This window comes from Oncorhynchus tshawytscha, linkage group LG01 (assembly GCF_018296145.1).
Source record: "Oncorhynchus tshawytscha isolate Ot180627B linkage group LG01, Otsh_v2.0, whole genome shotgun sequence".
Classification (NCBI taxonomy): Eukaryota; Metazoa; Chordata; class Actinopteri; order Salmoniformes; family Salmonidae; genus Oncorhynchus; species Oncorhynchus tshawytscha.
Window position 1 is genome coordinate 47567511 of NC_056429.1, and position 18288 is coordinate 47585798.

At 40.2% G+C, this 18288-nt stretch overlaps 1 protein-coding gene across 2 annotated transcripts; it reads right to left on the minus strand.

Annotated features, from left to right (window-relative positions):
- Positions 1 to 8970: 8970 nt before the first annotated feature.
- LOC112252224 (homeobox protein Dlx3b) lies at positions 8971 to 17141 on the minus strand. 2 transcript variants are annotated; one of them, XM_024423282.2, is made up of 3 exons: positions 16549 to 17141; positions 13136 to 13158; positions 8971 to 11234 (listed from the first exon to the last, which is right to left on the minus strand). In XM_024423282.2, exons 1-3 carry the CDS (start codon positions 16898 to 16900, stop codon positions 10914 to 10916), a joined length of 696 nt encoding a protein of 231 aa, XP_024279050.1. In that variant the 5' UTR covers positions 16901 to 17141; the 3' UTR covers positions 8971 to 10913. The 2 variants fall into 2 exon arrangements, with proteins under 2 accessions (XP_024279050.1, XP_024279042.1); XM_024423274.2 differs by having other exon boundaries at positions 12974 to 13158; positions 16549 to 17137.
- Between the last annotated feature and the right edge of the window lie 1147 nt (positions 17142 to 18288).

Below are 18288 nucleotides of genomic sequence, written 5' to 3' on the forward strand. Positions count from 1 at the left end.
AGATATGCAACTGTTGGTCACAGATACCTTTAAAAAAAAGGTAGGGGCGTGGATCAGAAAACCTGTCTTCGCATATAGAGTTGATCGTGGCCTTTGGAATATTGTCCCACTCCTCTTCAATGGCTGTGCGAAGTTGCTGGATATTGACGGGAACTGGAACACGCTGTTGTACACATAAATCCAGAGCATCCCAAACATTTTTTTTATTTTTTTTTATTTGACCTTTATTTAACTAGGCAAGTCAGTTAAGAAAAAATTCTTGTTTTCAATGACGGCCTAGGAACAGTGGGTTAACTGCCTGTTCAGGGGCAGAACGACAGACTTGCAACCTTCCGGTTGCTAGTCCAACACTCTAACCAGTAGGCTACCCTGCCGCCCCAATGGGTGACATGTCTGGTGAGTATGAAGGCCATGGAAGAACTGGGACAGGAATTGTGTATATATCCTTGCGATATGGGGCCATGCATTGTTATGCTGAAACATGAGATGATGGCGCGGATGAATGGCAAGAGCATTCAAATTGCCGTCGATAAAATGCAATTGTGTTTGTTGTCTGTAGCTTATACCTGCCCATACCATAACCCCACCGCCACCATGGGGCACTCTGTTCACAACGTTAACATCAGCAAAAAGCTTACCCACACAACACCATTCACGTAGTCTGTGGTTGTGATGCTGGTTGGACATACTGCCAAATTCTCTAAAACAACGTTGGAGATGGTTTATGGTAGAGTAATGGACATTCAACTCTCTGGCAACAGCTCTGGTGGACATTCCTGCAGTCAACATGCCAATTGCACAATCCCTCAAAACTTTAGACATCTGTGGCATTGTGTTGTGTGACAAAACTGCACATTTTAGTGAACTTGTATTGTCCCCAGCACAAGGCGCACCTGTGTAATAAGCATGCTTTTTAATCAGCTTCTTGATATGCCACACCTGTCAGGTGGATGAATTATCTTGGCAAAGGAGAAATGCCCACTAACAGGGATGTAAACACAAAAAAAAACATTTTAGAGAAATAAGCTTTTTGTGCGTATGGAACATAATTTGGGATCTTTTATTCCAGTTTATGAAACATGGAACCAACACTTCCCATGTTGCGTTTATATTTTTGTTCAGTATAGAACCATAGAGAGTTACCGCAATTCACAAAGAAAACAAAACTGCCTCCACTATTTCAGCACCATTTCAACTTCAAAATTTCAACATCATCAAATCACCTATGCTTAGTGTTATACAGTGACAACTAAAAGATACCAAAAACAATTTAGTCCAATCAATGTAAGCTAAATATGATGTGGCTGTCTATGTTTCTGATTTTGATTTTTGTGTGTGTGTGTGTGTGTGTGTGTGTGTGTGTGTGTGTGTGTGTGTGTGTGTGTGTGTGTGTGTGTGTGTGTGTGTGTGTGTGTGTGTGTGTGTGTGTGTGCGTGTGCGTGGGTGTGTGCCTGGGTATGTGCGTGTGCAAGTAGAAAAACATGTTGACTCACCCTACTTGTAGAGAAACTCCAATGCCATCCTCCTCTCTTTCATGTGGATGAAACAGACTATCACTGTCATACAGTACATACTTTTATTTTTTGTTTTCTTAAGTTTCCTGGCTAAAATGCTTGCTCGTTAAACTAACTTACTTTCATGGGCAATGTTAGCTAGTTAACATGAGCCTTCTACTGGTCATCTAGTTACATATTGGACTTCTATCCTCACAGGCCAGGGGCACAATGTATGGATTAATGGCTGGATCAGAATCACTGGCTGGTATGGAGAATTAAGTAAAACTAAAAGTCCAAATCCCTTTCTCCATCCATGGCTAATTTAGGAAAGGGACTATTTCTGCTAGCTAGCCACTGGAGGACAACAACACAATGAGATGCAACAATTAAAGATGTTTCTGTCAATGACGTATGCTCTCCATGCGATGATGGGAGTGACGCCAAATCCAAACTGGCTTCCCTTGACACTGGACCCATCACAGTTGAGCTCACTTTAGCTTAACGCTGATTGGCTATTCTTTTATACTTTTTTTTATCAAGGGGAGGCCAAATGCTTGCTGGCTTCCCTTGCATTCAATGCTGCGGGCGGCAACAGTGTCATAATCTTGTGGACCAGACAGCATCAGATAGATGGCCGACACATGCAGAGACAGAGGGGCGCTGTTTTGCATGCTCGGATGCATTCTCCGGTGAGATACATTTAGCCTCTTGCGAATTGAAGTAAAATTATTAAACACAGAGAGGAAAGATGTTTTTCCTATTTTTTCTTGGTAAATGTTTTGGGGAAGCCTGGTTTCTTTTGCCATCCGTGAATACACACTACTGCTTGAACAACACTCCAAGTTGGAATTACAAGTGGGAAACTTAGAGAAAATGTTGTTACCCGAGTTGACGAGTTGTGACATTTCACCACTGACCTTTTACCTTTTCAACCAAAAGATGACAAATACGTTTTTGACAATTACAACGTAATCAATAAGGAAAATATAGATAGTTTGTCCATTATGTCAAAGTTAAGCAAGTTATCTAACTTAGTTATAAGCAATGTTAGCTAGCTTATCAACATCTTATTGGTTGAAGAATTGTTCCGACTTCAAAGGCACGTGAACACATTCATGTAGACTTAGCTACCATTTCCCAGTTTCCCATTTCCCACGAGCACATGAAGCAACACTTTATCCATAATCGGTAGATGGTTTCGGCCTATATTAATTCTGCATCATTTACAAAGCAGTGCGCAAGAAACAAACCTATTCAAAACAGAATTGACCCCCCTTCCCAAATCAAACATGGGTGCTAATGTTGTCTCCTCGTTTTGCATGCACATGCTTCCACTTCTTCCTGTCTGTTGCAGCCAATCATAGGTGGCAGCATGACACGCATGTTTAGCAGGGCTCATTAGCTAATGGGGGGATACCTAGTCAGTTGCACAACCGAAAGCATTAAACCAAAACACGTCTTTTGCATTTAACCCAACCCCTCTGAATCGACTTCCATGTTATCAGCACCCGGGGAGTAGTTGTTGTTGGGGGTTAACTGCCTTGCTCAGAGGCAGAACAGCAGACTTTTCCACCTGGCCAGCTCGGGGATTGAAACCAGCAACCTTTCAGTTACTGGCCCAATGCTCTTAACCTCTAGAGATACAGGTGTGTGAACCACAGACACAGGTGTGCACGCAAAGCAAGACAATTCTGTCCTAATTATTTTGGAAATGTCTGCGTACAGTATATGGATAGACCTATAATTTCCAACCTCGGAAAAGTGTCCTAAACAGGTAGGCCTACATCACAGGTACAGTCATTTCAGCACAACTTATCTCGACCACATCTATAATTAAATAACAAATAAGAGGTCTACGTTTAGGGTTTGTGGAAGGAGAGGTAGTGGTCAGAGCAAGGTGGCAGAATAAATATGCAAATGATATGGAACCAACCCAACCTTAGGTGCAATGCATCCCCATCTACAATTAGTAACACCCCAAGCAAGTGGCAGAAAAGTGTCCCTGCTGCAAACATCAACACTGAGAATAAATATTCCAGCGGCCAGTGGGCCAGCAAAAATTCCACAGCTGCCTCTCATGCCTCTTTCCATCCCATCTTTCTTTGTATGTTTCTTTTTTCCCCATATGAAAACGACAGTGGTTAGTGATGTTTGTGGTTGGCGTGAAACCATATCCCTTCCCTGACATCTGTAAACTGGGATGTTGTCCTCTGTGCTTCTCAGTTCTCACCCAACCACCAAATCCACCTCCAGATACCCCCCCATAGGTTTGCTTGTGAGAATAAGAGTGGGAATATGGATTCTAGCATCTATCTCGTGTAAGTGACAATTAGCATTGCCCTCACTGGTTCCGAATAATACCGTGGACGTGGACCGTGGCTGCACCTACTACACCGAGAATACAAAACATTAAGGACACCTGCTCTTGCCATGACACAGACCGACTAAGTGAATCCAGGTGAAAGCTATGATCCATCATTGATGTCACTTAAATCCACTTAAATCAGTGTAGATGAAGGGGAGGAGAATGATTTTTAAGCCTTGAGACAATTGAGACATCGATTGTGTATGTGTGCCATCTAGAGGGTGAATGGGCAAGACAAAATATTTAAGAGCCTTTGGGGGTATAGTAGTAGGTGCCAGGCACACCAGTTTGTGTCAAGAACTGCAACGCTGCTGGGCTTGTCACGCTCAACAGTTTCCTGTGTGTATCAAGAATGGTCCACCACCCGAAGGACATCCAACAAACTTGGCACAACTGTGGGAAGCATTGGAGTCAACATGGGCCAGCATCCCTGTGGAACGCTTTCGACACCTTGTAGAGTCCATGCCCCAACTAATTGAGGCTGTTCTGAGAGCAAAAGGGGGTGCAACTCAAATATTAGGAAGGTGTTCCTAATGTTTGGTAAACTCAGTGTAGTTACTTTGTTTGTTTGTTTTTCAAATGTGGTGGATTCTGATCGATCATGTCCGACTTCGTTTACGATTCAGTTACCATGACAATGTTGAATGTGCTAAGTTGCTTGGTGGGATAAAACCCCAATGCTACCCCCTCGGCCCCACACACCAGACATATAATCAACTCATATCTCCTCAGGCTTAAGGCATCCAGTCAGCCAGCTGAGTGAGGCCTGAGAGACCAGAGGCCCACACACAGAGCCAGGGAGCGCTCCGCCTACTAACTACAACAGTCATAATGTTCTTCCCCTAGAGTCATTGGTAGAGGGGTGGCAGGTAGCCTAGTGGTTAGAGTGTTGGGCCAGTAACAGTAAAGGTTGCTAGATTGAATCCCCAAGCTGACAAGGTAAAAATATCTGTCATTCTGCCCCTGAACAAGGCAGTTAAGCCATCATTGTAAATAAGAATTTGTTATTAACTGACTTGCCTAGTTAAATAAAGGATAACAAATAATGTTGTTTATGTACTGTGGATGAAAATAAGCATTTCCTCACACAGATGAACAGAGGTAAAGCACATCACATTGGTCTCGTTGCTTGACTGGTTTAGGTGAGTGAGCTGAGAGATGGGGGACTATGACCTGAGGCGGGGAAGGAAACAGCAGCCCAATCTTCCACGACACAGCTACAAACTTTCCTTCCGCTTTTGAGTTTTCCCGTTGTGCTTGCGACAGGTGATGTCATCACCTTGTCTTTCCGCATCTTCAGAGTTACCGGCGGCTGCCGAGAGGCATTTTTCTTTGTCACTTGAAAGGTCTTTAACAATAAGATAAGCGCAAAGGCTTCTATAAACAGAAACCAAAAATTCAGCCCAGCCCAAAAAGACATAGGTCTACTTCCTAATTTCACACCATCATATAAATGTGTCCATATATGATATAGTAAGGACAGTGCTGGATCAGGGTGACATACATATTATCTTTAACTATTTCATTTTGTTGTTGTTGTTGTTTGTCAAAGAGCACAGTGACATCATGGAAAAAATGACCTTGAATTGAAGGACCTAAAAGGTATTTACATTCATCAAACCCTGTGACACCATCTTGTGCCATTCAAGTGAAAACCAATCCAATCCAAGTAGGGCTAGATCGGCACAGATTTCCAGCATAAAGGTAAAGTAACTTCTATAGCGAATTTTATACGCTTCAAACTGAAAAGTAATTCCAGCTCTTGAATAATACAAGGAAAAAAAGCAGGAGTGATTGTCAGGATCCATCCTTCAATGACTCTTACGCCAATGATGGGCTTTCAACATCAAATAAATAAGCTGGCTTGGATCAAAGGAAGATGGCAGAGAATCATGAATCTGCCTGTAGTAAGTCACTTAAAAGAAAGGTAATCCCTATCAATTTTAGTCGATGTTGAAGACAGGATCTATGCATTCCCACTAGCTGGGCACAGTTGACAACTTGGCCTTTGAACTGCTATTGTAAGGTTAACAATATACAGCCATTTTAAATATTGTATTCCACAATGCAAATTTAGATTTTCACAATATACCTCTAATATGTTTTCTTATTTTTTTTAGATAGTAATGTATTTGTTATCCCTCTAATTTTCCAGACTGAATTATTTTCTTATCCCCACAACCGCAGTACAGTCAGTGCTGTTCTAAATTATTTTATTTTCATCACTACAGCAATACAGTCAGTGCTGTACTAAATTATTTTTTGGTTCAGCAGTGTCATATTGGGATGCACCTCTCATAGACCATAATTTATATCTTATATTTATATCATCGACTACAGCTCGGCATTCAACACCATAGTACCCTCCAAGCTCGTCATCAAGCTCGAGACCCTGGGTCTCGACCCCGCCCTGTGCAACTGGGTACTGGACTTCCTGACGGGCCGCCCCAGGTGGTGAGGGTAGGCAACAACATCTCCTCCCCGCTGATCCTCAATAGGGTGCGTTCTGAGCCCCCTCCTGTACTCCCTGTTCACCCACGACTGCGTGGCCATGCACGCCTCCAACTCAATCATCAAGTTTGCGGACGACACAACAGTGGTAGGCTTGATTACCAACAACGACGAGACGGCCTACAGGGAGAGGTGAGGGCCCTCGGAGTGTGGTGTCAGGAAAATAACCTCACACTCAACGTCAACAAAACTAAGGAGATGATTGTGGACTTCAGGAAACAGCAGAGGGAACACCCCCCATCCACATCGATGGAACAGTAGTGGAGAGGGTAGCAAGTTTTAAGTTCCTCGGCATACACATCACAGACAAACTGAATTGGTCCACTCACACAGACAGCATCGTGAGGAAGGCGCAGCAGCGCCTCTTCAACCTCAGGAGGCTGAAGAAATTCGGCTTGTCACCAAAAGCACTCACAAACTTCTACAGATGCACAATCGAGAGCATCCTGGCGGGCTGTATCACCGCCTGGTATGGCAACTGCACCGCCCTCAACCGTAAGGCTCTCCAGAGGGTAGTGAGGTCTGCACAACGCATCACCGGGGCAAACTACCTGCCCTCCAGGACACCTACACCACCCGATGCTACAGGAAGGCCATAAAGATCATCAAGGACATCAACCACCCGAGCCACTGCCTGTTCACCCCGCTGTCATCCAGAAGGCGAGGTCAGTACAGGTGCATCAAAGCTGGGACCGAGAGACTGAAAAACAGCTTCTATCTCAAGGCCATCAGACTGTTAAACAGCCACCACTAACATTGAGTGGCTACTGCCAACACACTGTCAATGACACTGACTCTACTCCAGCCACTTTAATCATGGGAATTGATGGGAAATGATGTAAATATATCACTAGCCACTTTAAACAATGCTACCTTATATAATGTTACTTACCCTACATTGTTCATCTCATATGCATACGTTGATACTGTACTCTATATCATCGACTGCATCCTTATGTAATACATGTATCACTAGCCACTTTAACTATGCCACTTGGTTTACATACTTATCTCATATGTATATACTGTACTCGATATCATCTACTGTATCTTGCCTATGCTGCTCTGTACCATCACTCATTCATATATCCTTATGTACATATTCTTTATCCCCTTACACTGTGTATAAGACAGTAGGAATTGTTAGTTAGATTACTTGCTCGTTATTACTGCATTGTCGGAACTAGAAGCACAAGCATTTCGCTACACTCGCATTAACATCTGCTAACCATGTGTATGTGACAAATAAAATTTGATTTGATTTGATTTGATTTTATATCTATACTCAACCCCAGGCGTGAACCTCCTGCAACATAGTTTTACTTTGAAGTCCAGAGTGTAGGAATACAGGTGAAATCAGCTATTGACACACATGGTGGCATAGCAGAAAGATCAGAATGCCATGAACCAAGAGTTTAGATCCCAGGTGAGGACATGTTGAATAAAAATGATTGTATAATTAAACATTCACAATGTAATTATGTATGTCAATATCACGTTTAAGGTAAGACCCAGGTGCAGACAGTGTCGAAAGAACAAAAGTTTATTATTCGAACAGGGACAGGCAAAATTACAGGTCAAAGGGCAGGCAGAGGTCAGTAATCCAGATAGGTGGGGCAAAGGTACAGGGCAGCAGGCAAGCTCAGGGTCAGGGCAAGAAAACAGGAGCAAAAGCAGACAGGAGCAAGGGGGAACAACGCTGGTAGGCTTGACGAACAATACGAACTGGCAACAGACAGAGAACGCAGATATAAATACACAGGGGATAGTGGGCGACACCTGTAAATATAATTAGGTGAAACAGATCAGGGTGTGACAGCCAAAGTGTGTCTAATATGTCAGTTGAAAACACTGTGACTGCATGACGTTCCTGAGACATCCTAACCACAATTTTCTGTTTGCAGGGCATCACCTGTGAAATCTCGTTAAAAATATCCACATGTGAAACTTCATATAAAATATCATCACGTGAAGTGTTCCAAAACCACATGGTTTCACTTGAAATTTCAGATGAAAAATAAAATGTTGCATGTGGCAAAACTTGAAACACGTCATTTTTCTGTAAGTGAGTACTGTAACAGTGGGGCAAAAAAGTATTTAGTCAGCCACCAATTGTGCAAGTTCTCCCACTTAAAAAGATGAGAGAGGCCTGTAATTTGCATCATAGGTACACTTCAACTATGACAGACAAAATCAGAAAAAAAAATCCAGAAAATCACATTGTAGGATTTTTTATGAATTTATTTGACAATTATGGTGTCTTTTATACTGATAACAAGTTCAAACAGGTGCCATTAATACTGGTAACGAGTGGAGGACAGAGGAGCCTCTTAAAGAAGAAGTTACAGGTCTGTGAGAGCCAGAAATCTTGCTTTGTTTGTAGGTGACCAAATACTTATTTTCCACCATAATTTGCAAATAAATTCATAAAAAATCCTACAATGTGATTTTCTGGATTTTTCCCCCTCATTTTGTCTGTCATAGTTGAAGTGTACCTATGATGAAAATTACAGGCCTCTCTCATCTTTTAATGTGGGAGAACTTGCACAATTGGTGGCTGACTAAATACTTTTTTGCCCCACTGTATATGCCATTTATGCAGCAGACACAGTCCACACATTTTGGTATGTGACCCCGGTGAGAATCAAACACACAATTCTGGTGTTGCTAGTACCAGGCTTTAATAAACTGAGCCACATACAGGACTTCTGCAAATACATAAGTACAGTACTGCAAATTACAATACATGACTACAATACAGATGGAAGACGTATAATTGCCATCCCCATGAGCGTACCACCCTCCTTCTGGCTATAGAGGAGGCATGCAATGATTCCAATCCAGACCAATTCAGACCGAAAGATTTTTCCCAAGGTACATGAATAATGAGGATATTTACTGCCATTTCGATCAAAACCTATGGCCAAATGCTCAAGACAGGCTTGATGCAAACTAGTTTATGCTAAAGATTGTTTCTTTCATTTCTTTCATTTGATTACATTGTGAAAGATGTCTTCAATGATCACACTTTTGATCACACATGGGATAGAAATGATGGAAATTTGATGTTCAGTCAATTTTCATGGGTAGTGCAAGTGTATAGCCTAATGTAAAACAGTGTAATGTACTGTAATTTACAGTACTGTAGCATACTACATTCAAAGGACAAGTTTTGGTATTGGATTAAATGGTTGTTAAAATAACTCAATTGAGAATATATCATTATGTTGTGTTTTTGTGAATAAACCAATGTACTAATTATATTTCACAGTAAACGTATATTTTGGATATATGGTTGTGTGGTGACAGATGTTTACAAACAAAATGAATGCACTATGAAAGGTTTTGAATGTAAGACTGGCTGTGTTGCAACTGTTTTTGTGCTAAAGTTTAAAATATTCACCACATACTTGTGAAAGTAGTACCAAAGTGATAATTTAAAAAAATATATAATGTGATTCCATCTCAATAGAGATCAAGCTCTAAGCGCCTATATATTTATTGGTCTGGACTGTTAATATATAATTTCTTCCATTCCATTTTGTCCTTACAACTGTTTCATAGGATAATTTGTATAAAGAAGTCTATAGAAACAAGATTTGAATGTTATCTCAAGGGGTTATTTACATCTGTGTGTGTGCATGTGTGTGTAAATATTACATCATTTCAATTGGTGTAAATATAATTAATAAAAACCAAAACTTTATTATTCACACAAAAGACTAACTATAAAATATGTGTTTCTCAGGCACCAAAGTGTCACAATTAGATGTTTTACGTTCTCACATTGAAGTTCTATTAACATATCAATAGAGTATAAAATAGGCTACATTATAAATAACAACCTGAGTTTATGGCTTTTACCAAAAATCTATTGCAAATGCAAAGTACCAAATACACGTTTTTATTTCCTATAGTTCTCTGCAACTTCCAAGAGATGTTTTGTTTTGAACCATTGTGTAATAAAATGTTGTATGGCTCAATATGTGAATTGAGCCTTAATTACATCTATATAAATGCAAGAAATGGTAAGTATAATTTATGAATGTATGAAAATGGTACACACCACTTCCATGTATCTGTGGGTGTTTCATATTGTGAAGAAACAAAGGGTGTTGAATGCACTGACAGTATATATTTGAATAGCTGTAGATCAAAGAATATGTTCATTTAATGGTCCCACAGTGGTCCCACAGTGGGCCACTATAAAGGAAAGTGCCACCAAATAGGCTGCTATTCCATCCATTCTCATATCAAATCTCTCCAACAGAGTGAAATGAGCCACTGATAATATTAGCAACTCATCACTCTAAACATCCATCTAAACAGAACATGGATTTGTCCATTCGTTTTGTATACAGTTCCTCTGTTTTGAATCCAAAAGGAACAACAGAGACAATAAGTCCTTGTCCATGTTTCCCAACTTGTCCGTGAACTCCAGCCCTCTGTATTGGCACACAAATCCCATCACAGCCCTCTGGGCTTTATTTCCAATGAGTGGCCATGTTGTTGCACCACAGTTTGTTCCGATACGTTTTGTATTAGTACACCGCCCCCATATTCTTTGGTGGTGTTGTGTGCTGAAGAACCAGTCCTGAGTGCTGTGAACGTGACTGTGAGGTCTGTTGATACCAGTGATGAGTGTAGTCCTCCACATAACATAGAGTGGAGCTGAGGGAGGGCTGGGGAGCCTGCTCTCTAGTGGCAGGGTCTGTGGGTATACTACTGTCCCAAATGGCCAGGGACGGGGGTGAATTGCAGGACATAGAGTCACTGGCTCCTGGGCTGTGGTCCAGTGGAACTTCCCCGTATGTGTACAGCTTCTTGAATTTGGAACGCCGATTCTGGAACCAGATCTTGACCTGGAAGAAAAAATATTTGAGCCACAGGTTGTTTGGGATGTTTGTACAAGAAAATGTGAAGGTATGAGTTAAAAATATATTATCTAGCAAAGTTTTGTAATTTCGTATTGACACCCTATGCCTTATTAGAATAGAATATACCTAATTATATTGCATTGAAATTTGGAATCCAGATGCAAACTTAGATCCATAAATGAAGCTATCAATTATCAGATATGAAAACAAACAGGAAGAGGTTAATAAACCCGGTGGTTTGAAATATAATATAAACAATACTGTTTTTTTATCGCTTTGGTAAAAAATGTACAAGTATGTGGTGAATTGTAAGATACATGTTTCAAATTTGTACTTTGAATGTAGTATGCTCCAGTACTGTAAATAACAGTACATGACACTGTTTCCACATTAAGCTATACACTTGCACTACCCATTAAAATTGACTAAACAACAAATTTCCATCATTTCTATCCCATGTGTGATCAAAGGTATGATGATTGAAGACATCTTCACAATGTAATCAAATTAAAGAAATTAAAGAAATACGTTTCAGCAGACACTAGTTTGCATTAAGCCTGTCTTGAGCATTTGGCCATAGTTTCTCATCGAATTTGCAGTAATTATTCTCATTGTTCATGTACCTGGGGAAAAACCTTTTGTCATGGCAAACTTCATTTTGGATACATGTTTATTGTATAGGGAATGCATTTCTTTCTTGTGTTGGACTTTCTGGATTATTTATGCATTGGTATTGTATTGATATTGTATTACTGCACTGTAGGAGCTAGAAACACAAGCATTTCATTCAACTGCTGTAACATTAGCTAATCTGTGTACATGACCAATACACTTTTGTTACATACAGTGCATCTCTGATCAGATTTATTTTTTGACTTACTGTGAAGTAAAATCAGAGTCATCGTCATAGTAGTACATAGTAGTATCATATTTTTTATGTTTATACTTTACAGACATACTTTTTAATATGTAATTCTCAAAATCTGTAGTAGACAAACCAGTTTACGTGTACAATCTATAGGTTTACCAAATATTTAAATGATCATCAATTAAGAACAGTCAGATTAAGTAATAGTAACATGTCTTTTAACAAAAGAAAAGTGAATCATATCAAAAGTAATGTGAGTATTGCATTGTGAAAGGAAATTACTTTATATGAACATGTATTTCTAGATTAAACACTGTTTAAGTCGGGCTCCCGAGTGACGCAGCAGTCTAAGGCACTGCATCTCAGTGCAAGAGGTGTCACTACAGTCCCTGGTTTGAATCCCGGCTGTATCACATCCAGATGTGATTGGGAGTCCCATAGAGCGGTGCACAATTGGCCCAGCATTGTTTGGATTTGGCTGGCGTCATTGTAAATAAGAATTTGTTCTTAACTGACTTGCCTAGGTTTTAAAAAACAGCATTTAATTAAGTTTGGTGAAAAAGTGACTATGATTTTGCATGTTGTATTAAGTCAATTGAACATGTGCTAAGAGTTTAAAACAACTGCCTTTTTGATCATCTCTTTTGTACTAAGAATTGTGAAAATGTACCAAATACTTTTGAAAATTAAAAGCGATAAAAACCTATAACGTCTCAGATGATTCACTAAGTGTAGAATTACAGTATGCAAAAAGATGCCAGCATAGTTCATGGTTTTATTAGACAAAAGAACATAAATCGTAGAGATATTTAATCTCTCAACAGCGTGTCATAACAGTGGTATGTGTCTTCCTCACCTGTGTTTGTGTCACGCCGAGATGAGCCGCTAGTTCGGCTCTCTCAGGAAGAGACAAATACTGAGCTCCCTGAAAGCGATGTTGCAACGCAGCGAGCTGGTAACTAGAATATATGGTGCGAGGCTTTCTGATTTTTCTAGGCTTTCCGTTGACCATTCTCACCTCAGGCTCTGGTTCCTCTTTCGCTAAAAAAAATGAAAAATGACAACAGAGCATTAGTAGGCTAAAGGACTTGAGGGGCTCATACATTTACACTAGACTACAGAGGGCTTCAACAGTAGACTATAGGCCTATGCCTACAGAAAAAAAGTATTATGATAACAGATTAATTAATTTATGATATATTTCATAAGTAAACATCATTAAAAAAAATATGATTATGCCTTACATTGTTTTTACCAGCTCTGAAATAGGCTTTACTCAATAGCCTAAACAGGGTTTGGTGCACAAAATGTCTCTGTCCAAGATATTACAATGCCCCTCACACTATAATGGGAGATGTCACTAATGAGAGAAGATGATTGGTGCATCGAGTATATAGGCTATTTAGCCTTCATGTATTGTTTGTGGTGTTTTCACATGGAGTGATCAAGTCAAAACTCTAAGACAGGCTATTGGGCCAAAAAGTAATGTGTGCCAGACTGACATGTCGTGACACCTCATGTTGATGCATGTGGTTTTGGGCTTAGCCCCGGGCCAATTTCGAAGAGAAAGATTCTTCCTGGAATGTCAATGCTACCAGCTAAACGGTATGTTATAGGGCCTGGATACCTAAACATTGTTAACACTAAAATTACCAATGACAACGCAAACACAATAGTAGTTCTCTCTCAAATGTGAAGGTTTCAGCTGCTTTGCAAAACCAATTTTGGAAAAAATAAGGAAATCTTTTGCTTATAGAATAAGCTACATTTTCATTTTCATTCTAGGCCATATGAACAATTTATATTATTTAAGAGCTTAATAGCATAGTGTGTTATTGCAAAACAATCAAAGTAGACTAGGCCCAATGGGTAATTAGAATTTTAGGATAAAAATTATATAATACACTATTCCCTGGGAGTTCATCTTAAAGGTAAAGAACAGTCAAAATCATGTATTTCATGAAATGTAATGATATTTGGATGAAACCAGATCAAGTATGATGACCAATGTATGAAAAGTATGACTGTTGCTTCTACATTGATCAAGTTTGATCATAAAGTTACTGGTCCCCTCCCCCATGTCAAACAATTGGATTCAGGAGGCGGGATTATTAAGGTGATAAGGTCTCATAACCTTAATTTTCTATTACCTAATTTAAATAAGTACCACCTTGTAACCAACATCGGAGAAGGCGTGGTTGCAAATGGGCCTGTGTAACAGTATAGCTTCCATCCCTCTCCTCACCCCTACCTGGGCTCGAACCAGGGACCCTCTGCACACATCAACAATAGCCACCCTTGAATTACCGTTACCCATCGCTCCACAAAAGACACAGCCTTTTGTGAACAACTAGTTCAAGGTCCCAGAGCGAGTGAAGTCACTGATTTAAACGCTATTAGCGCGCACCCCGCTAACCATTTCACATTGGTTACACTCAGCCCCCTTTTGACCTCCTCCTTTTCCGCAGCAACCAGTGATCCGAGTCAACAGCAGCAATGTAACAGTTTTGCTTCCGTCCCTCTCCTCGCCCGTACCTGGGCTCAAAACAGGGACCCTCTGCACACATCAACAACAGCCAGCCTCGAAGCATCATTTACCCATCGCTCCACAAAAGCCGCGGCCCTTGCAGAGCAAGGGGAACAACTACTTCAAGGTCTCAGAGCGAGAGACGTCACCGATTGAAACGCTATTAGCGCGCACCCCGCTAACATTTTACATCGGCTACACATGGTTTATATAGCTAGATAGCTACTTTACTGTGCCAAAATTTGGTGGTAGGGTATCAGCAAATATAATTAAAAGTTTGCCATATTCATCTATGGCAATGTTTACATTTTCATTTGTGTCTGGTGTTAGCTAACTACTGTCTTCAGCCATCATGGAACAAAAGAGAGGGAAGGGTCGTTCAAAACTCTGACGCAGTTGTCAAGTCAAGACATTCGTTAGTGCTGCCTGTGAACCGCATCACAAGAGACATGCCAAACGGGAAATGTATAAAACATTTTTGACATCATTGATGCAATCATTGCTTTGTATATCGCCAAATTTGCTTGAGATGATTTTACTGCAACACTGCTCAGTGCAACCAAGTTGCTTGAGAGCTCTCATATATGCTCCCCGCCCACTCGCCTGTCTTCTCAAACTTCCTAGTGGTTAGCTATGAGCTAATTTTGAGCATTTCTATTCAAAACTAATATTATGGGTAATATTTTAGTCACTCAAAATGCTATTTTACATGGGAATTAGAATGACTGTTTGGTACCTTTAAGACTTTTTTTTAACAAAAATACAAAATGGGGTAGATTAACTCATTTTATTTTAATTAAAAGTTGTCACATATCACATGTTGTTAGTTTTGCAGCCTAGAAAGCAGAATAGCAAAAAAATATGTTTCTGCATAGCATATCCTTGCAGATTTTTTGTATCACGTGAAGTAAATGTGATAACATGTGAAACAAGTAAAAGCAACACGTGATAACATGAAAGTACACATGTGAAAACATTTCAGCACATATGAAAACATATTATATGAAATAAATCTGACAATATGGGGAGGCAAAATTTCAACGTGATACCATGCTACATGTGACAACATTTGAAAGTTTTTCACATGTGAAGTGAAAACATTATTCTCCTCACATGTAAAAATGTGAACTCTATATTGAATACATTTTTAAAAAAAAATCACATTTGAACATCTGACCTCAAGTGTCGTAATACATAATTACATCTCTGCATTTAGCAAACGACTGCCTTCTGAACTGCTATAATTTAATCTGACTTCTTTCATCATTGATTTCATATGTACTTATCTCAACATATTGAGGGTTTTCTGTATAGTTGTCTAATGTTGTGGGGTATATTATTATATTTTAATGTTACTCCTGAATCACTGATAAATATAATAGTTTTTCTTGAGTGTATTATACAAAGCTGAGATTTACTTTGAAGTCCAGTGTAGGAATACAGGTGAAATCAGTCATTTACACAGACATGGTGGCATAGTAGAAAGTTATGAACGCCATGAACCAAGAGGTATTGAGTTCATATCCCACATGAGGACATGTTGATAATAATTATTGTATAAATAAACATGTATGTAAAATAATGTTAGGTAGGCCTAAAAATCAATAGTAGGCTACGCTAACGTATACTATTTTCGAAACCTTTGAACTCCCCCCAAATTAATGCCCAACACCAATATTAGGCTGACCAAATGTAAATTCGATTCATATCAATTTAAATAGGCCCATTTAAATTATGTGGCATAAAGGTTGGTCCTCGTCGATAAGCGATAGCCTACGCATTTGGGATGGTTAATTTAACCATGGGCCACATGTTGACACTATTAATAAATTATTAATAAACATAACTTCGAGACAACTCTTTATTCACCAAAAATGGCAACGCGTCTCATGCGTAAATCTTACCGATATCTTGGAGATGTGACTGTATGTCCCGGGTATAATGAGCGTATTGCTTATGGGGATAAGGGGGATACGGGTATTCCGATTTTGCAATGTAGGCCCCCGCTACCCCAATCCCATGGAGATTGTAATGGTGATGATACGAGTATGGTTTCATTGGTTGCGAGTAGGACTGGCCGTGGCTGGGGTAGTAGCCGTGGTGGCTGTGCATCGTCTGGCCGCTGTAGAACCCCATGTCCATGGGAGAAGACTTTGACAGCGTCGGGAAATCATTGGAGCCAGGGTGACAGCTCACTGTGGCGTGGGGATCAGACGACAGGCTCGATGCCGCCTTCTCAGAAGTAGTTCCATTCATCCTGCTCCGCCCTCCTTCACTCTCCTAATAAAAACCTCCAGAAAGTGTGGAGACTTGTAAGAAATGCGTAGTAAGTTGAAAGTTTGAAAAGAAGTTTGAAAAGAAAACATCAACTCCCCAAATAAAACCAAAACAATAGGCCTATTGTGGAGCATCGAAATCCTCAGAGCCCATCCAAAGTCCCTCGGCGAGACTGCACTGCACTGTGGCGGCACCCAACCCAACTGAACTCAAATTTACAGAGCGAGGGGAGTGGATGCTTCATTCCCATTGGTTCCAAACAGCCTCTGCTTCGTTTACCCTGAGGGATAAACGCGAAAATTTCCAGAACCTCCCCCGGACAGAACCACAGTCCCACAACCTTTCTGAAAGTAGAAGATACATTTTCTGTTGGATGTGTTTATTACATGTTTAGTCTGTCTGCAACAAGGATTTGCACCATTCTTCAGTGGAGTTGTGTATACAAACAAAAAAACGTAGCCTATATATATTTGTTTTACCTTTATTTAACTAGGCAAGTCAGTTAAGAACAAATTCATATTTTCAATGACGGCCTAGCAACAGTGGGTTAACTCCCTTGCTCGGGCAGAACGACATATTTTCACCTTGTCAGCTCAGGGATTCTAGCTTGCAACCTTTCGATTACAAATCCAACGCTCTAACCACCAGGCTACCTGCCGCCCCTATATGCATAGGTTTGGTCCTATGCTATTTATTCATGGGCTTTTGGATCAATTTGATAGACTAAATCCTCTTTAGGTTGGCTCGTGACTTGCCCTAAGGCCTTTCCCTAGGTGTGGCAGCCCTATAATTGTGTCATCGCTAGTTACCACAATCAATAAGTAAGACCCCGCCTATTTCTACCATTTATCTTCTTAAAATCGGATTTTAAACCTACCCGTAAACTTAACCATACTGCTAACCTTATGCCTAACGCTTTTTGTTTTCATTCATATTTACGAAAGCCTAAGCCAATTTTGACTTTGTGACTGTGGTAACTAGTGGAAACCCCAAGACGTGGCCGGCCATTCCATGCACATCCTCCAAAATGACACCAAGGTTTGGATAAATCAAGGTAACGCGTGTGTAATTCGACTTCGCTGATTATCAGATATGCAGCAAATGACTCATACAAAACACAATTAACTCATATACCCTATAGATAAGTGAAAGTGAAACCAAGTGAAACTCTCATGAAGGTGTGTAAAACAAGAAACATCAACTTTCGCTTTCCTCTTTTAACTTCCATGGTTGAACGTTTTTAACTTTTGTCTATTAGCAGTGGACCATGTTCTACAGAGCCCCTTGGGGATCGTGATAGGGGGTTAAAACAGCCAGGCTAATCAGTTCCCTCGGGTTTTATCCATTCCCTCTGTTTTTTATTTATT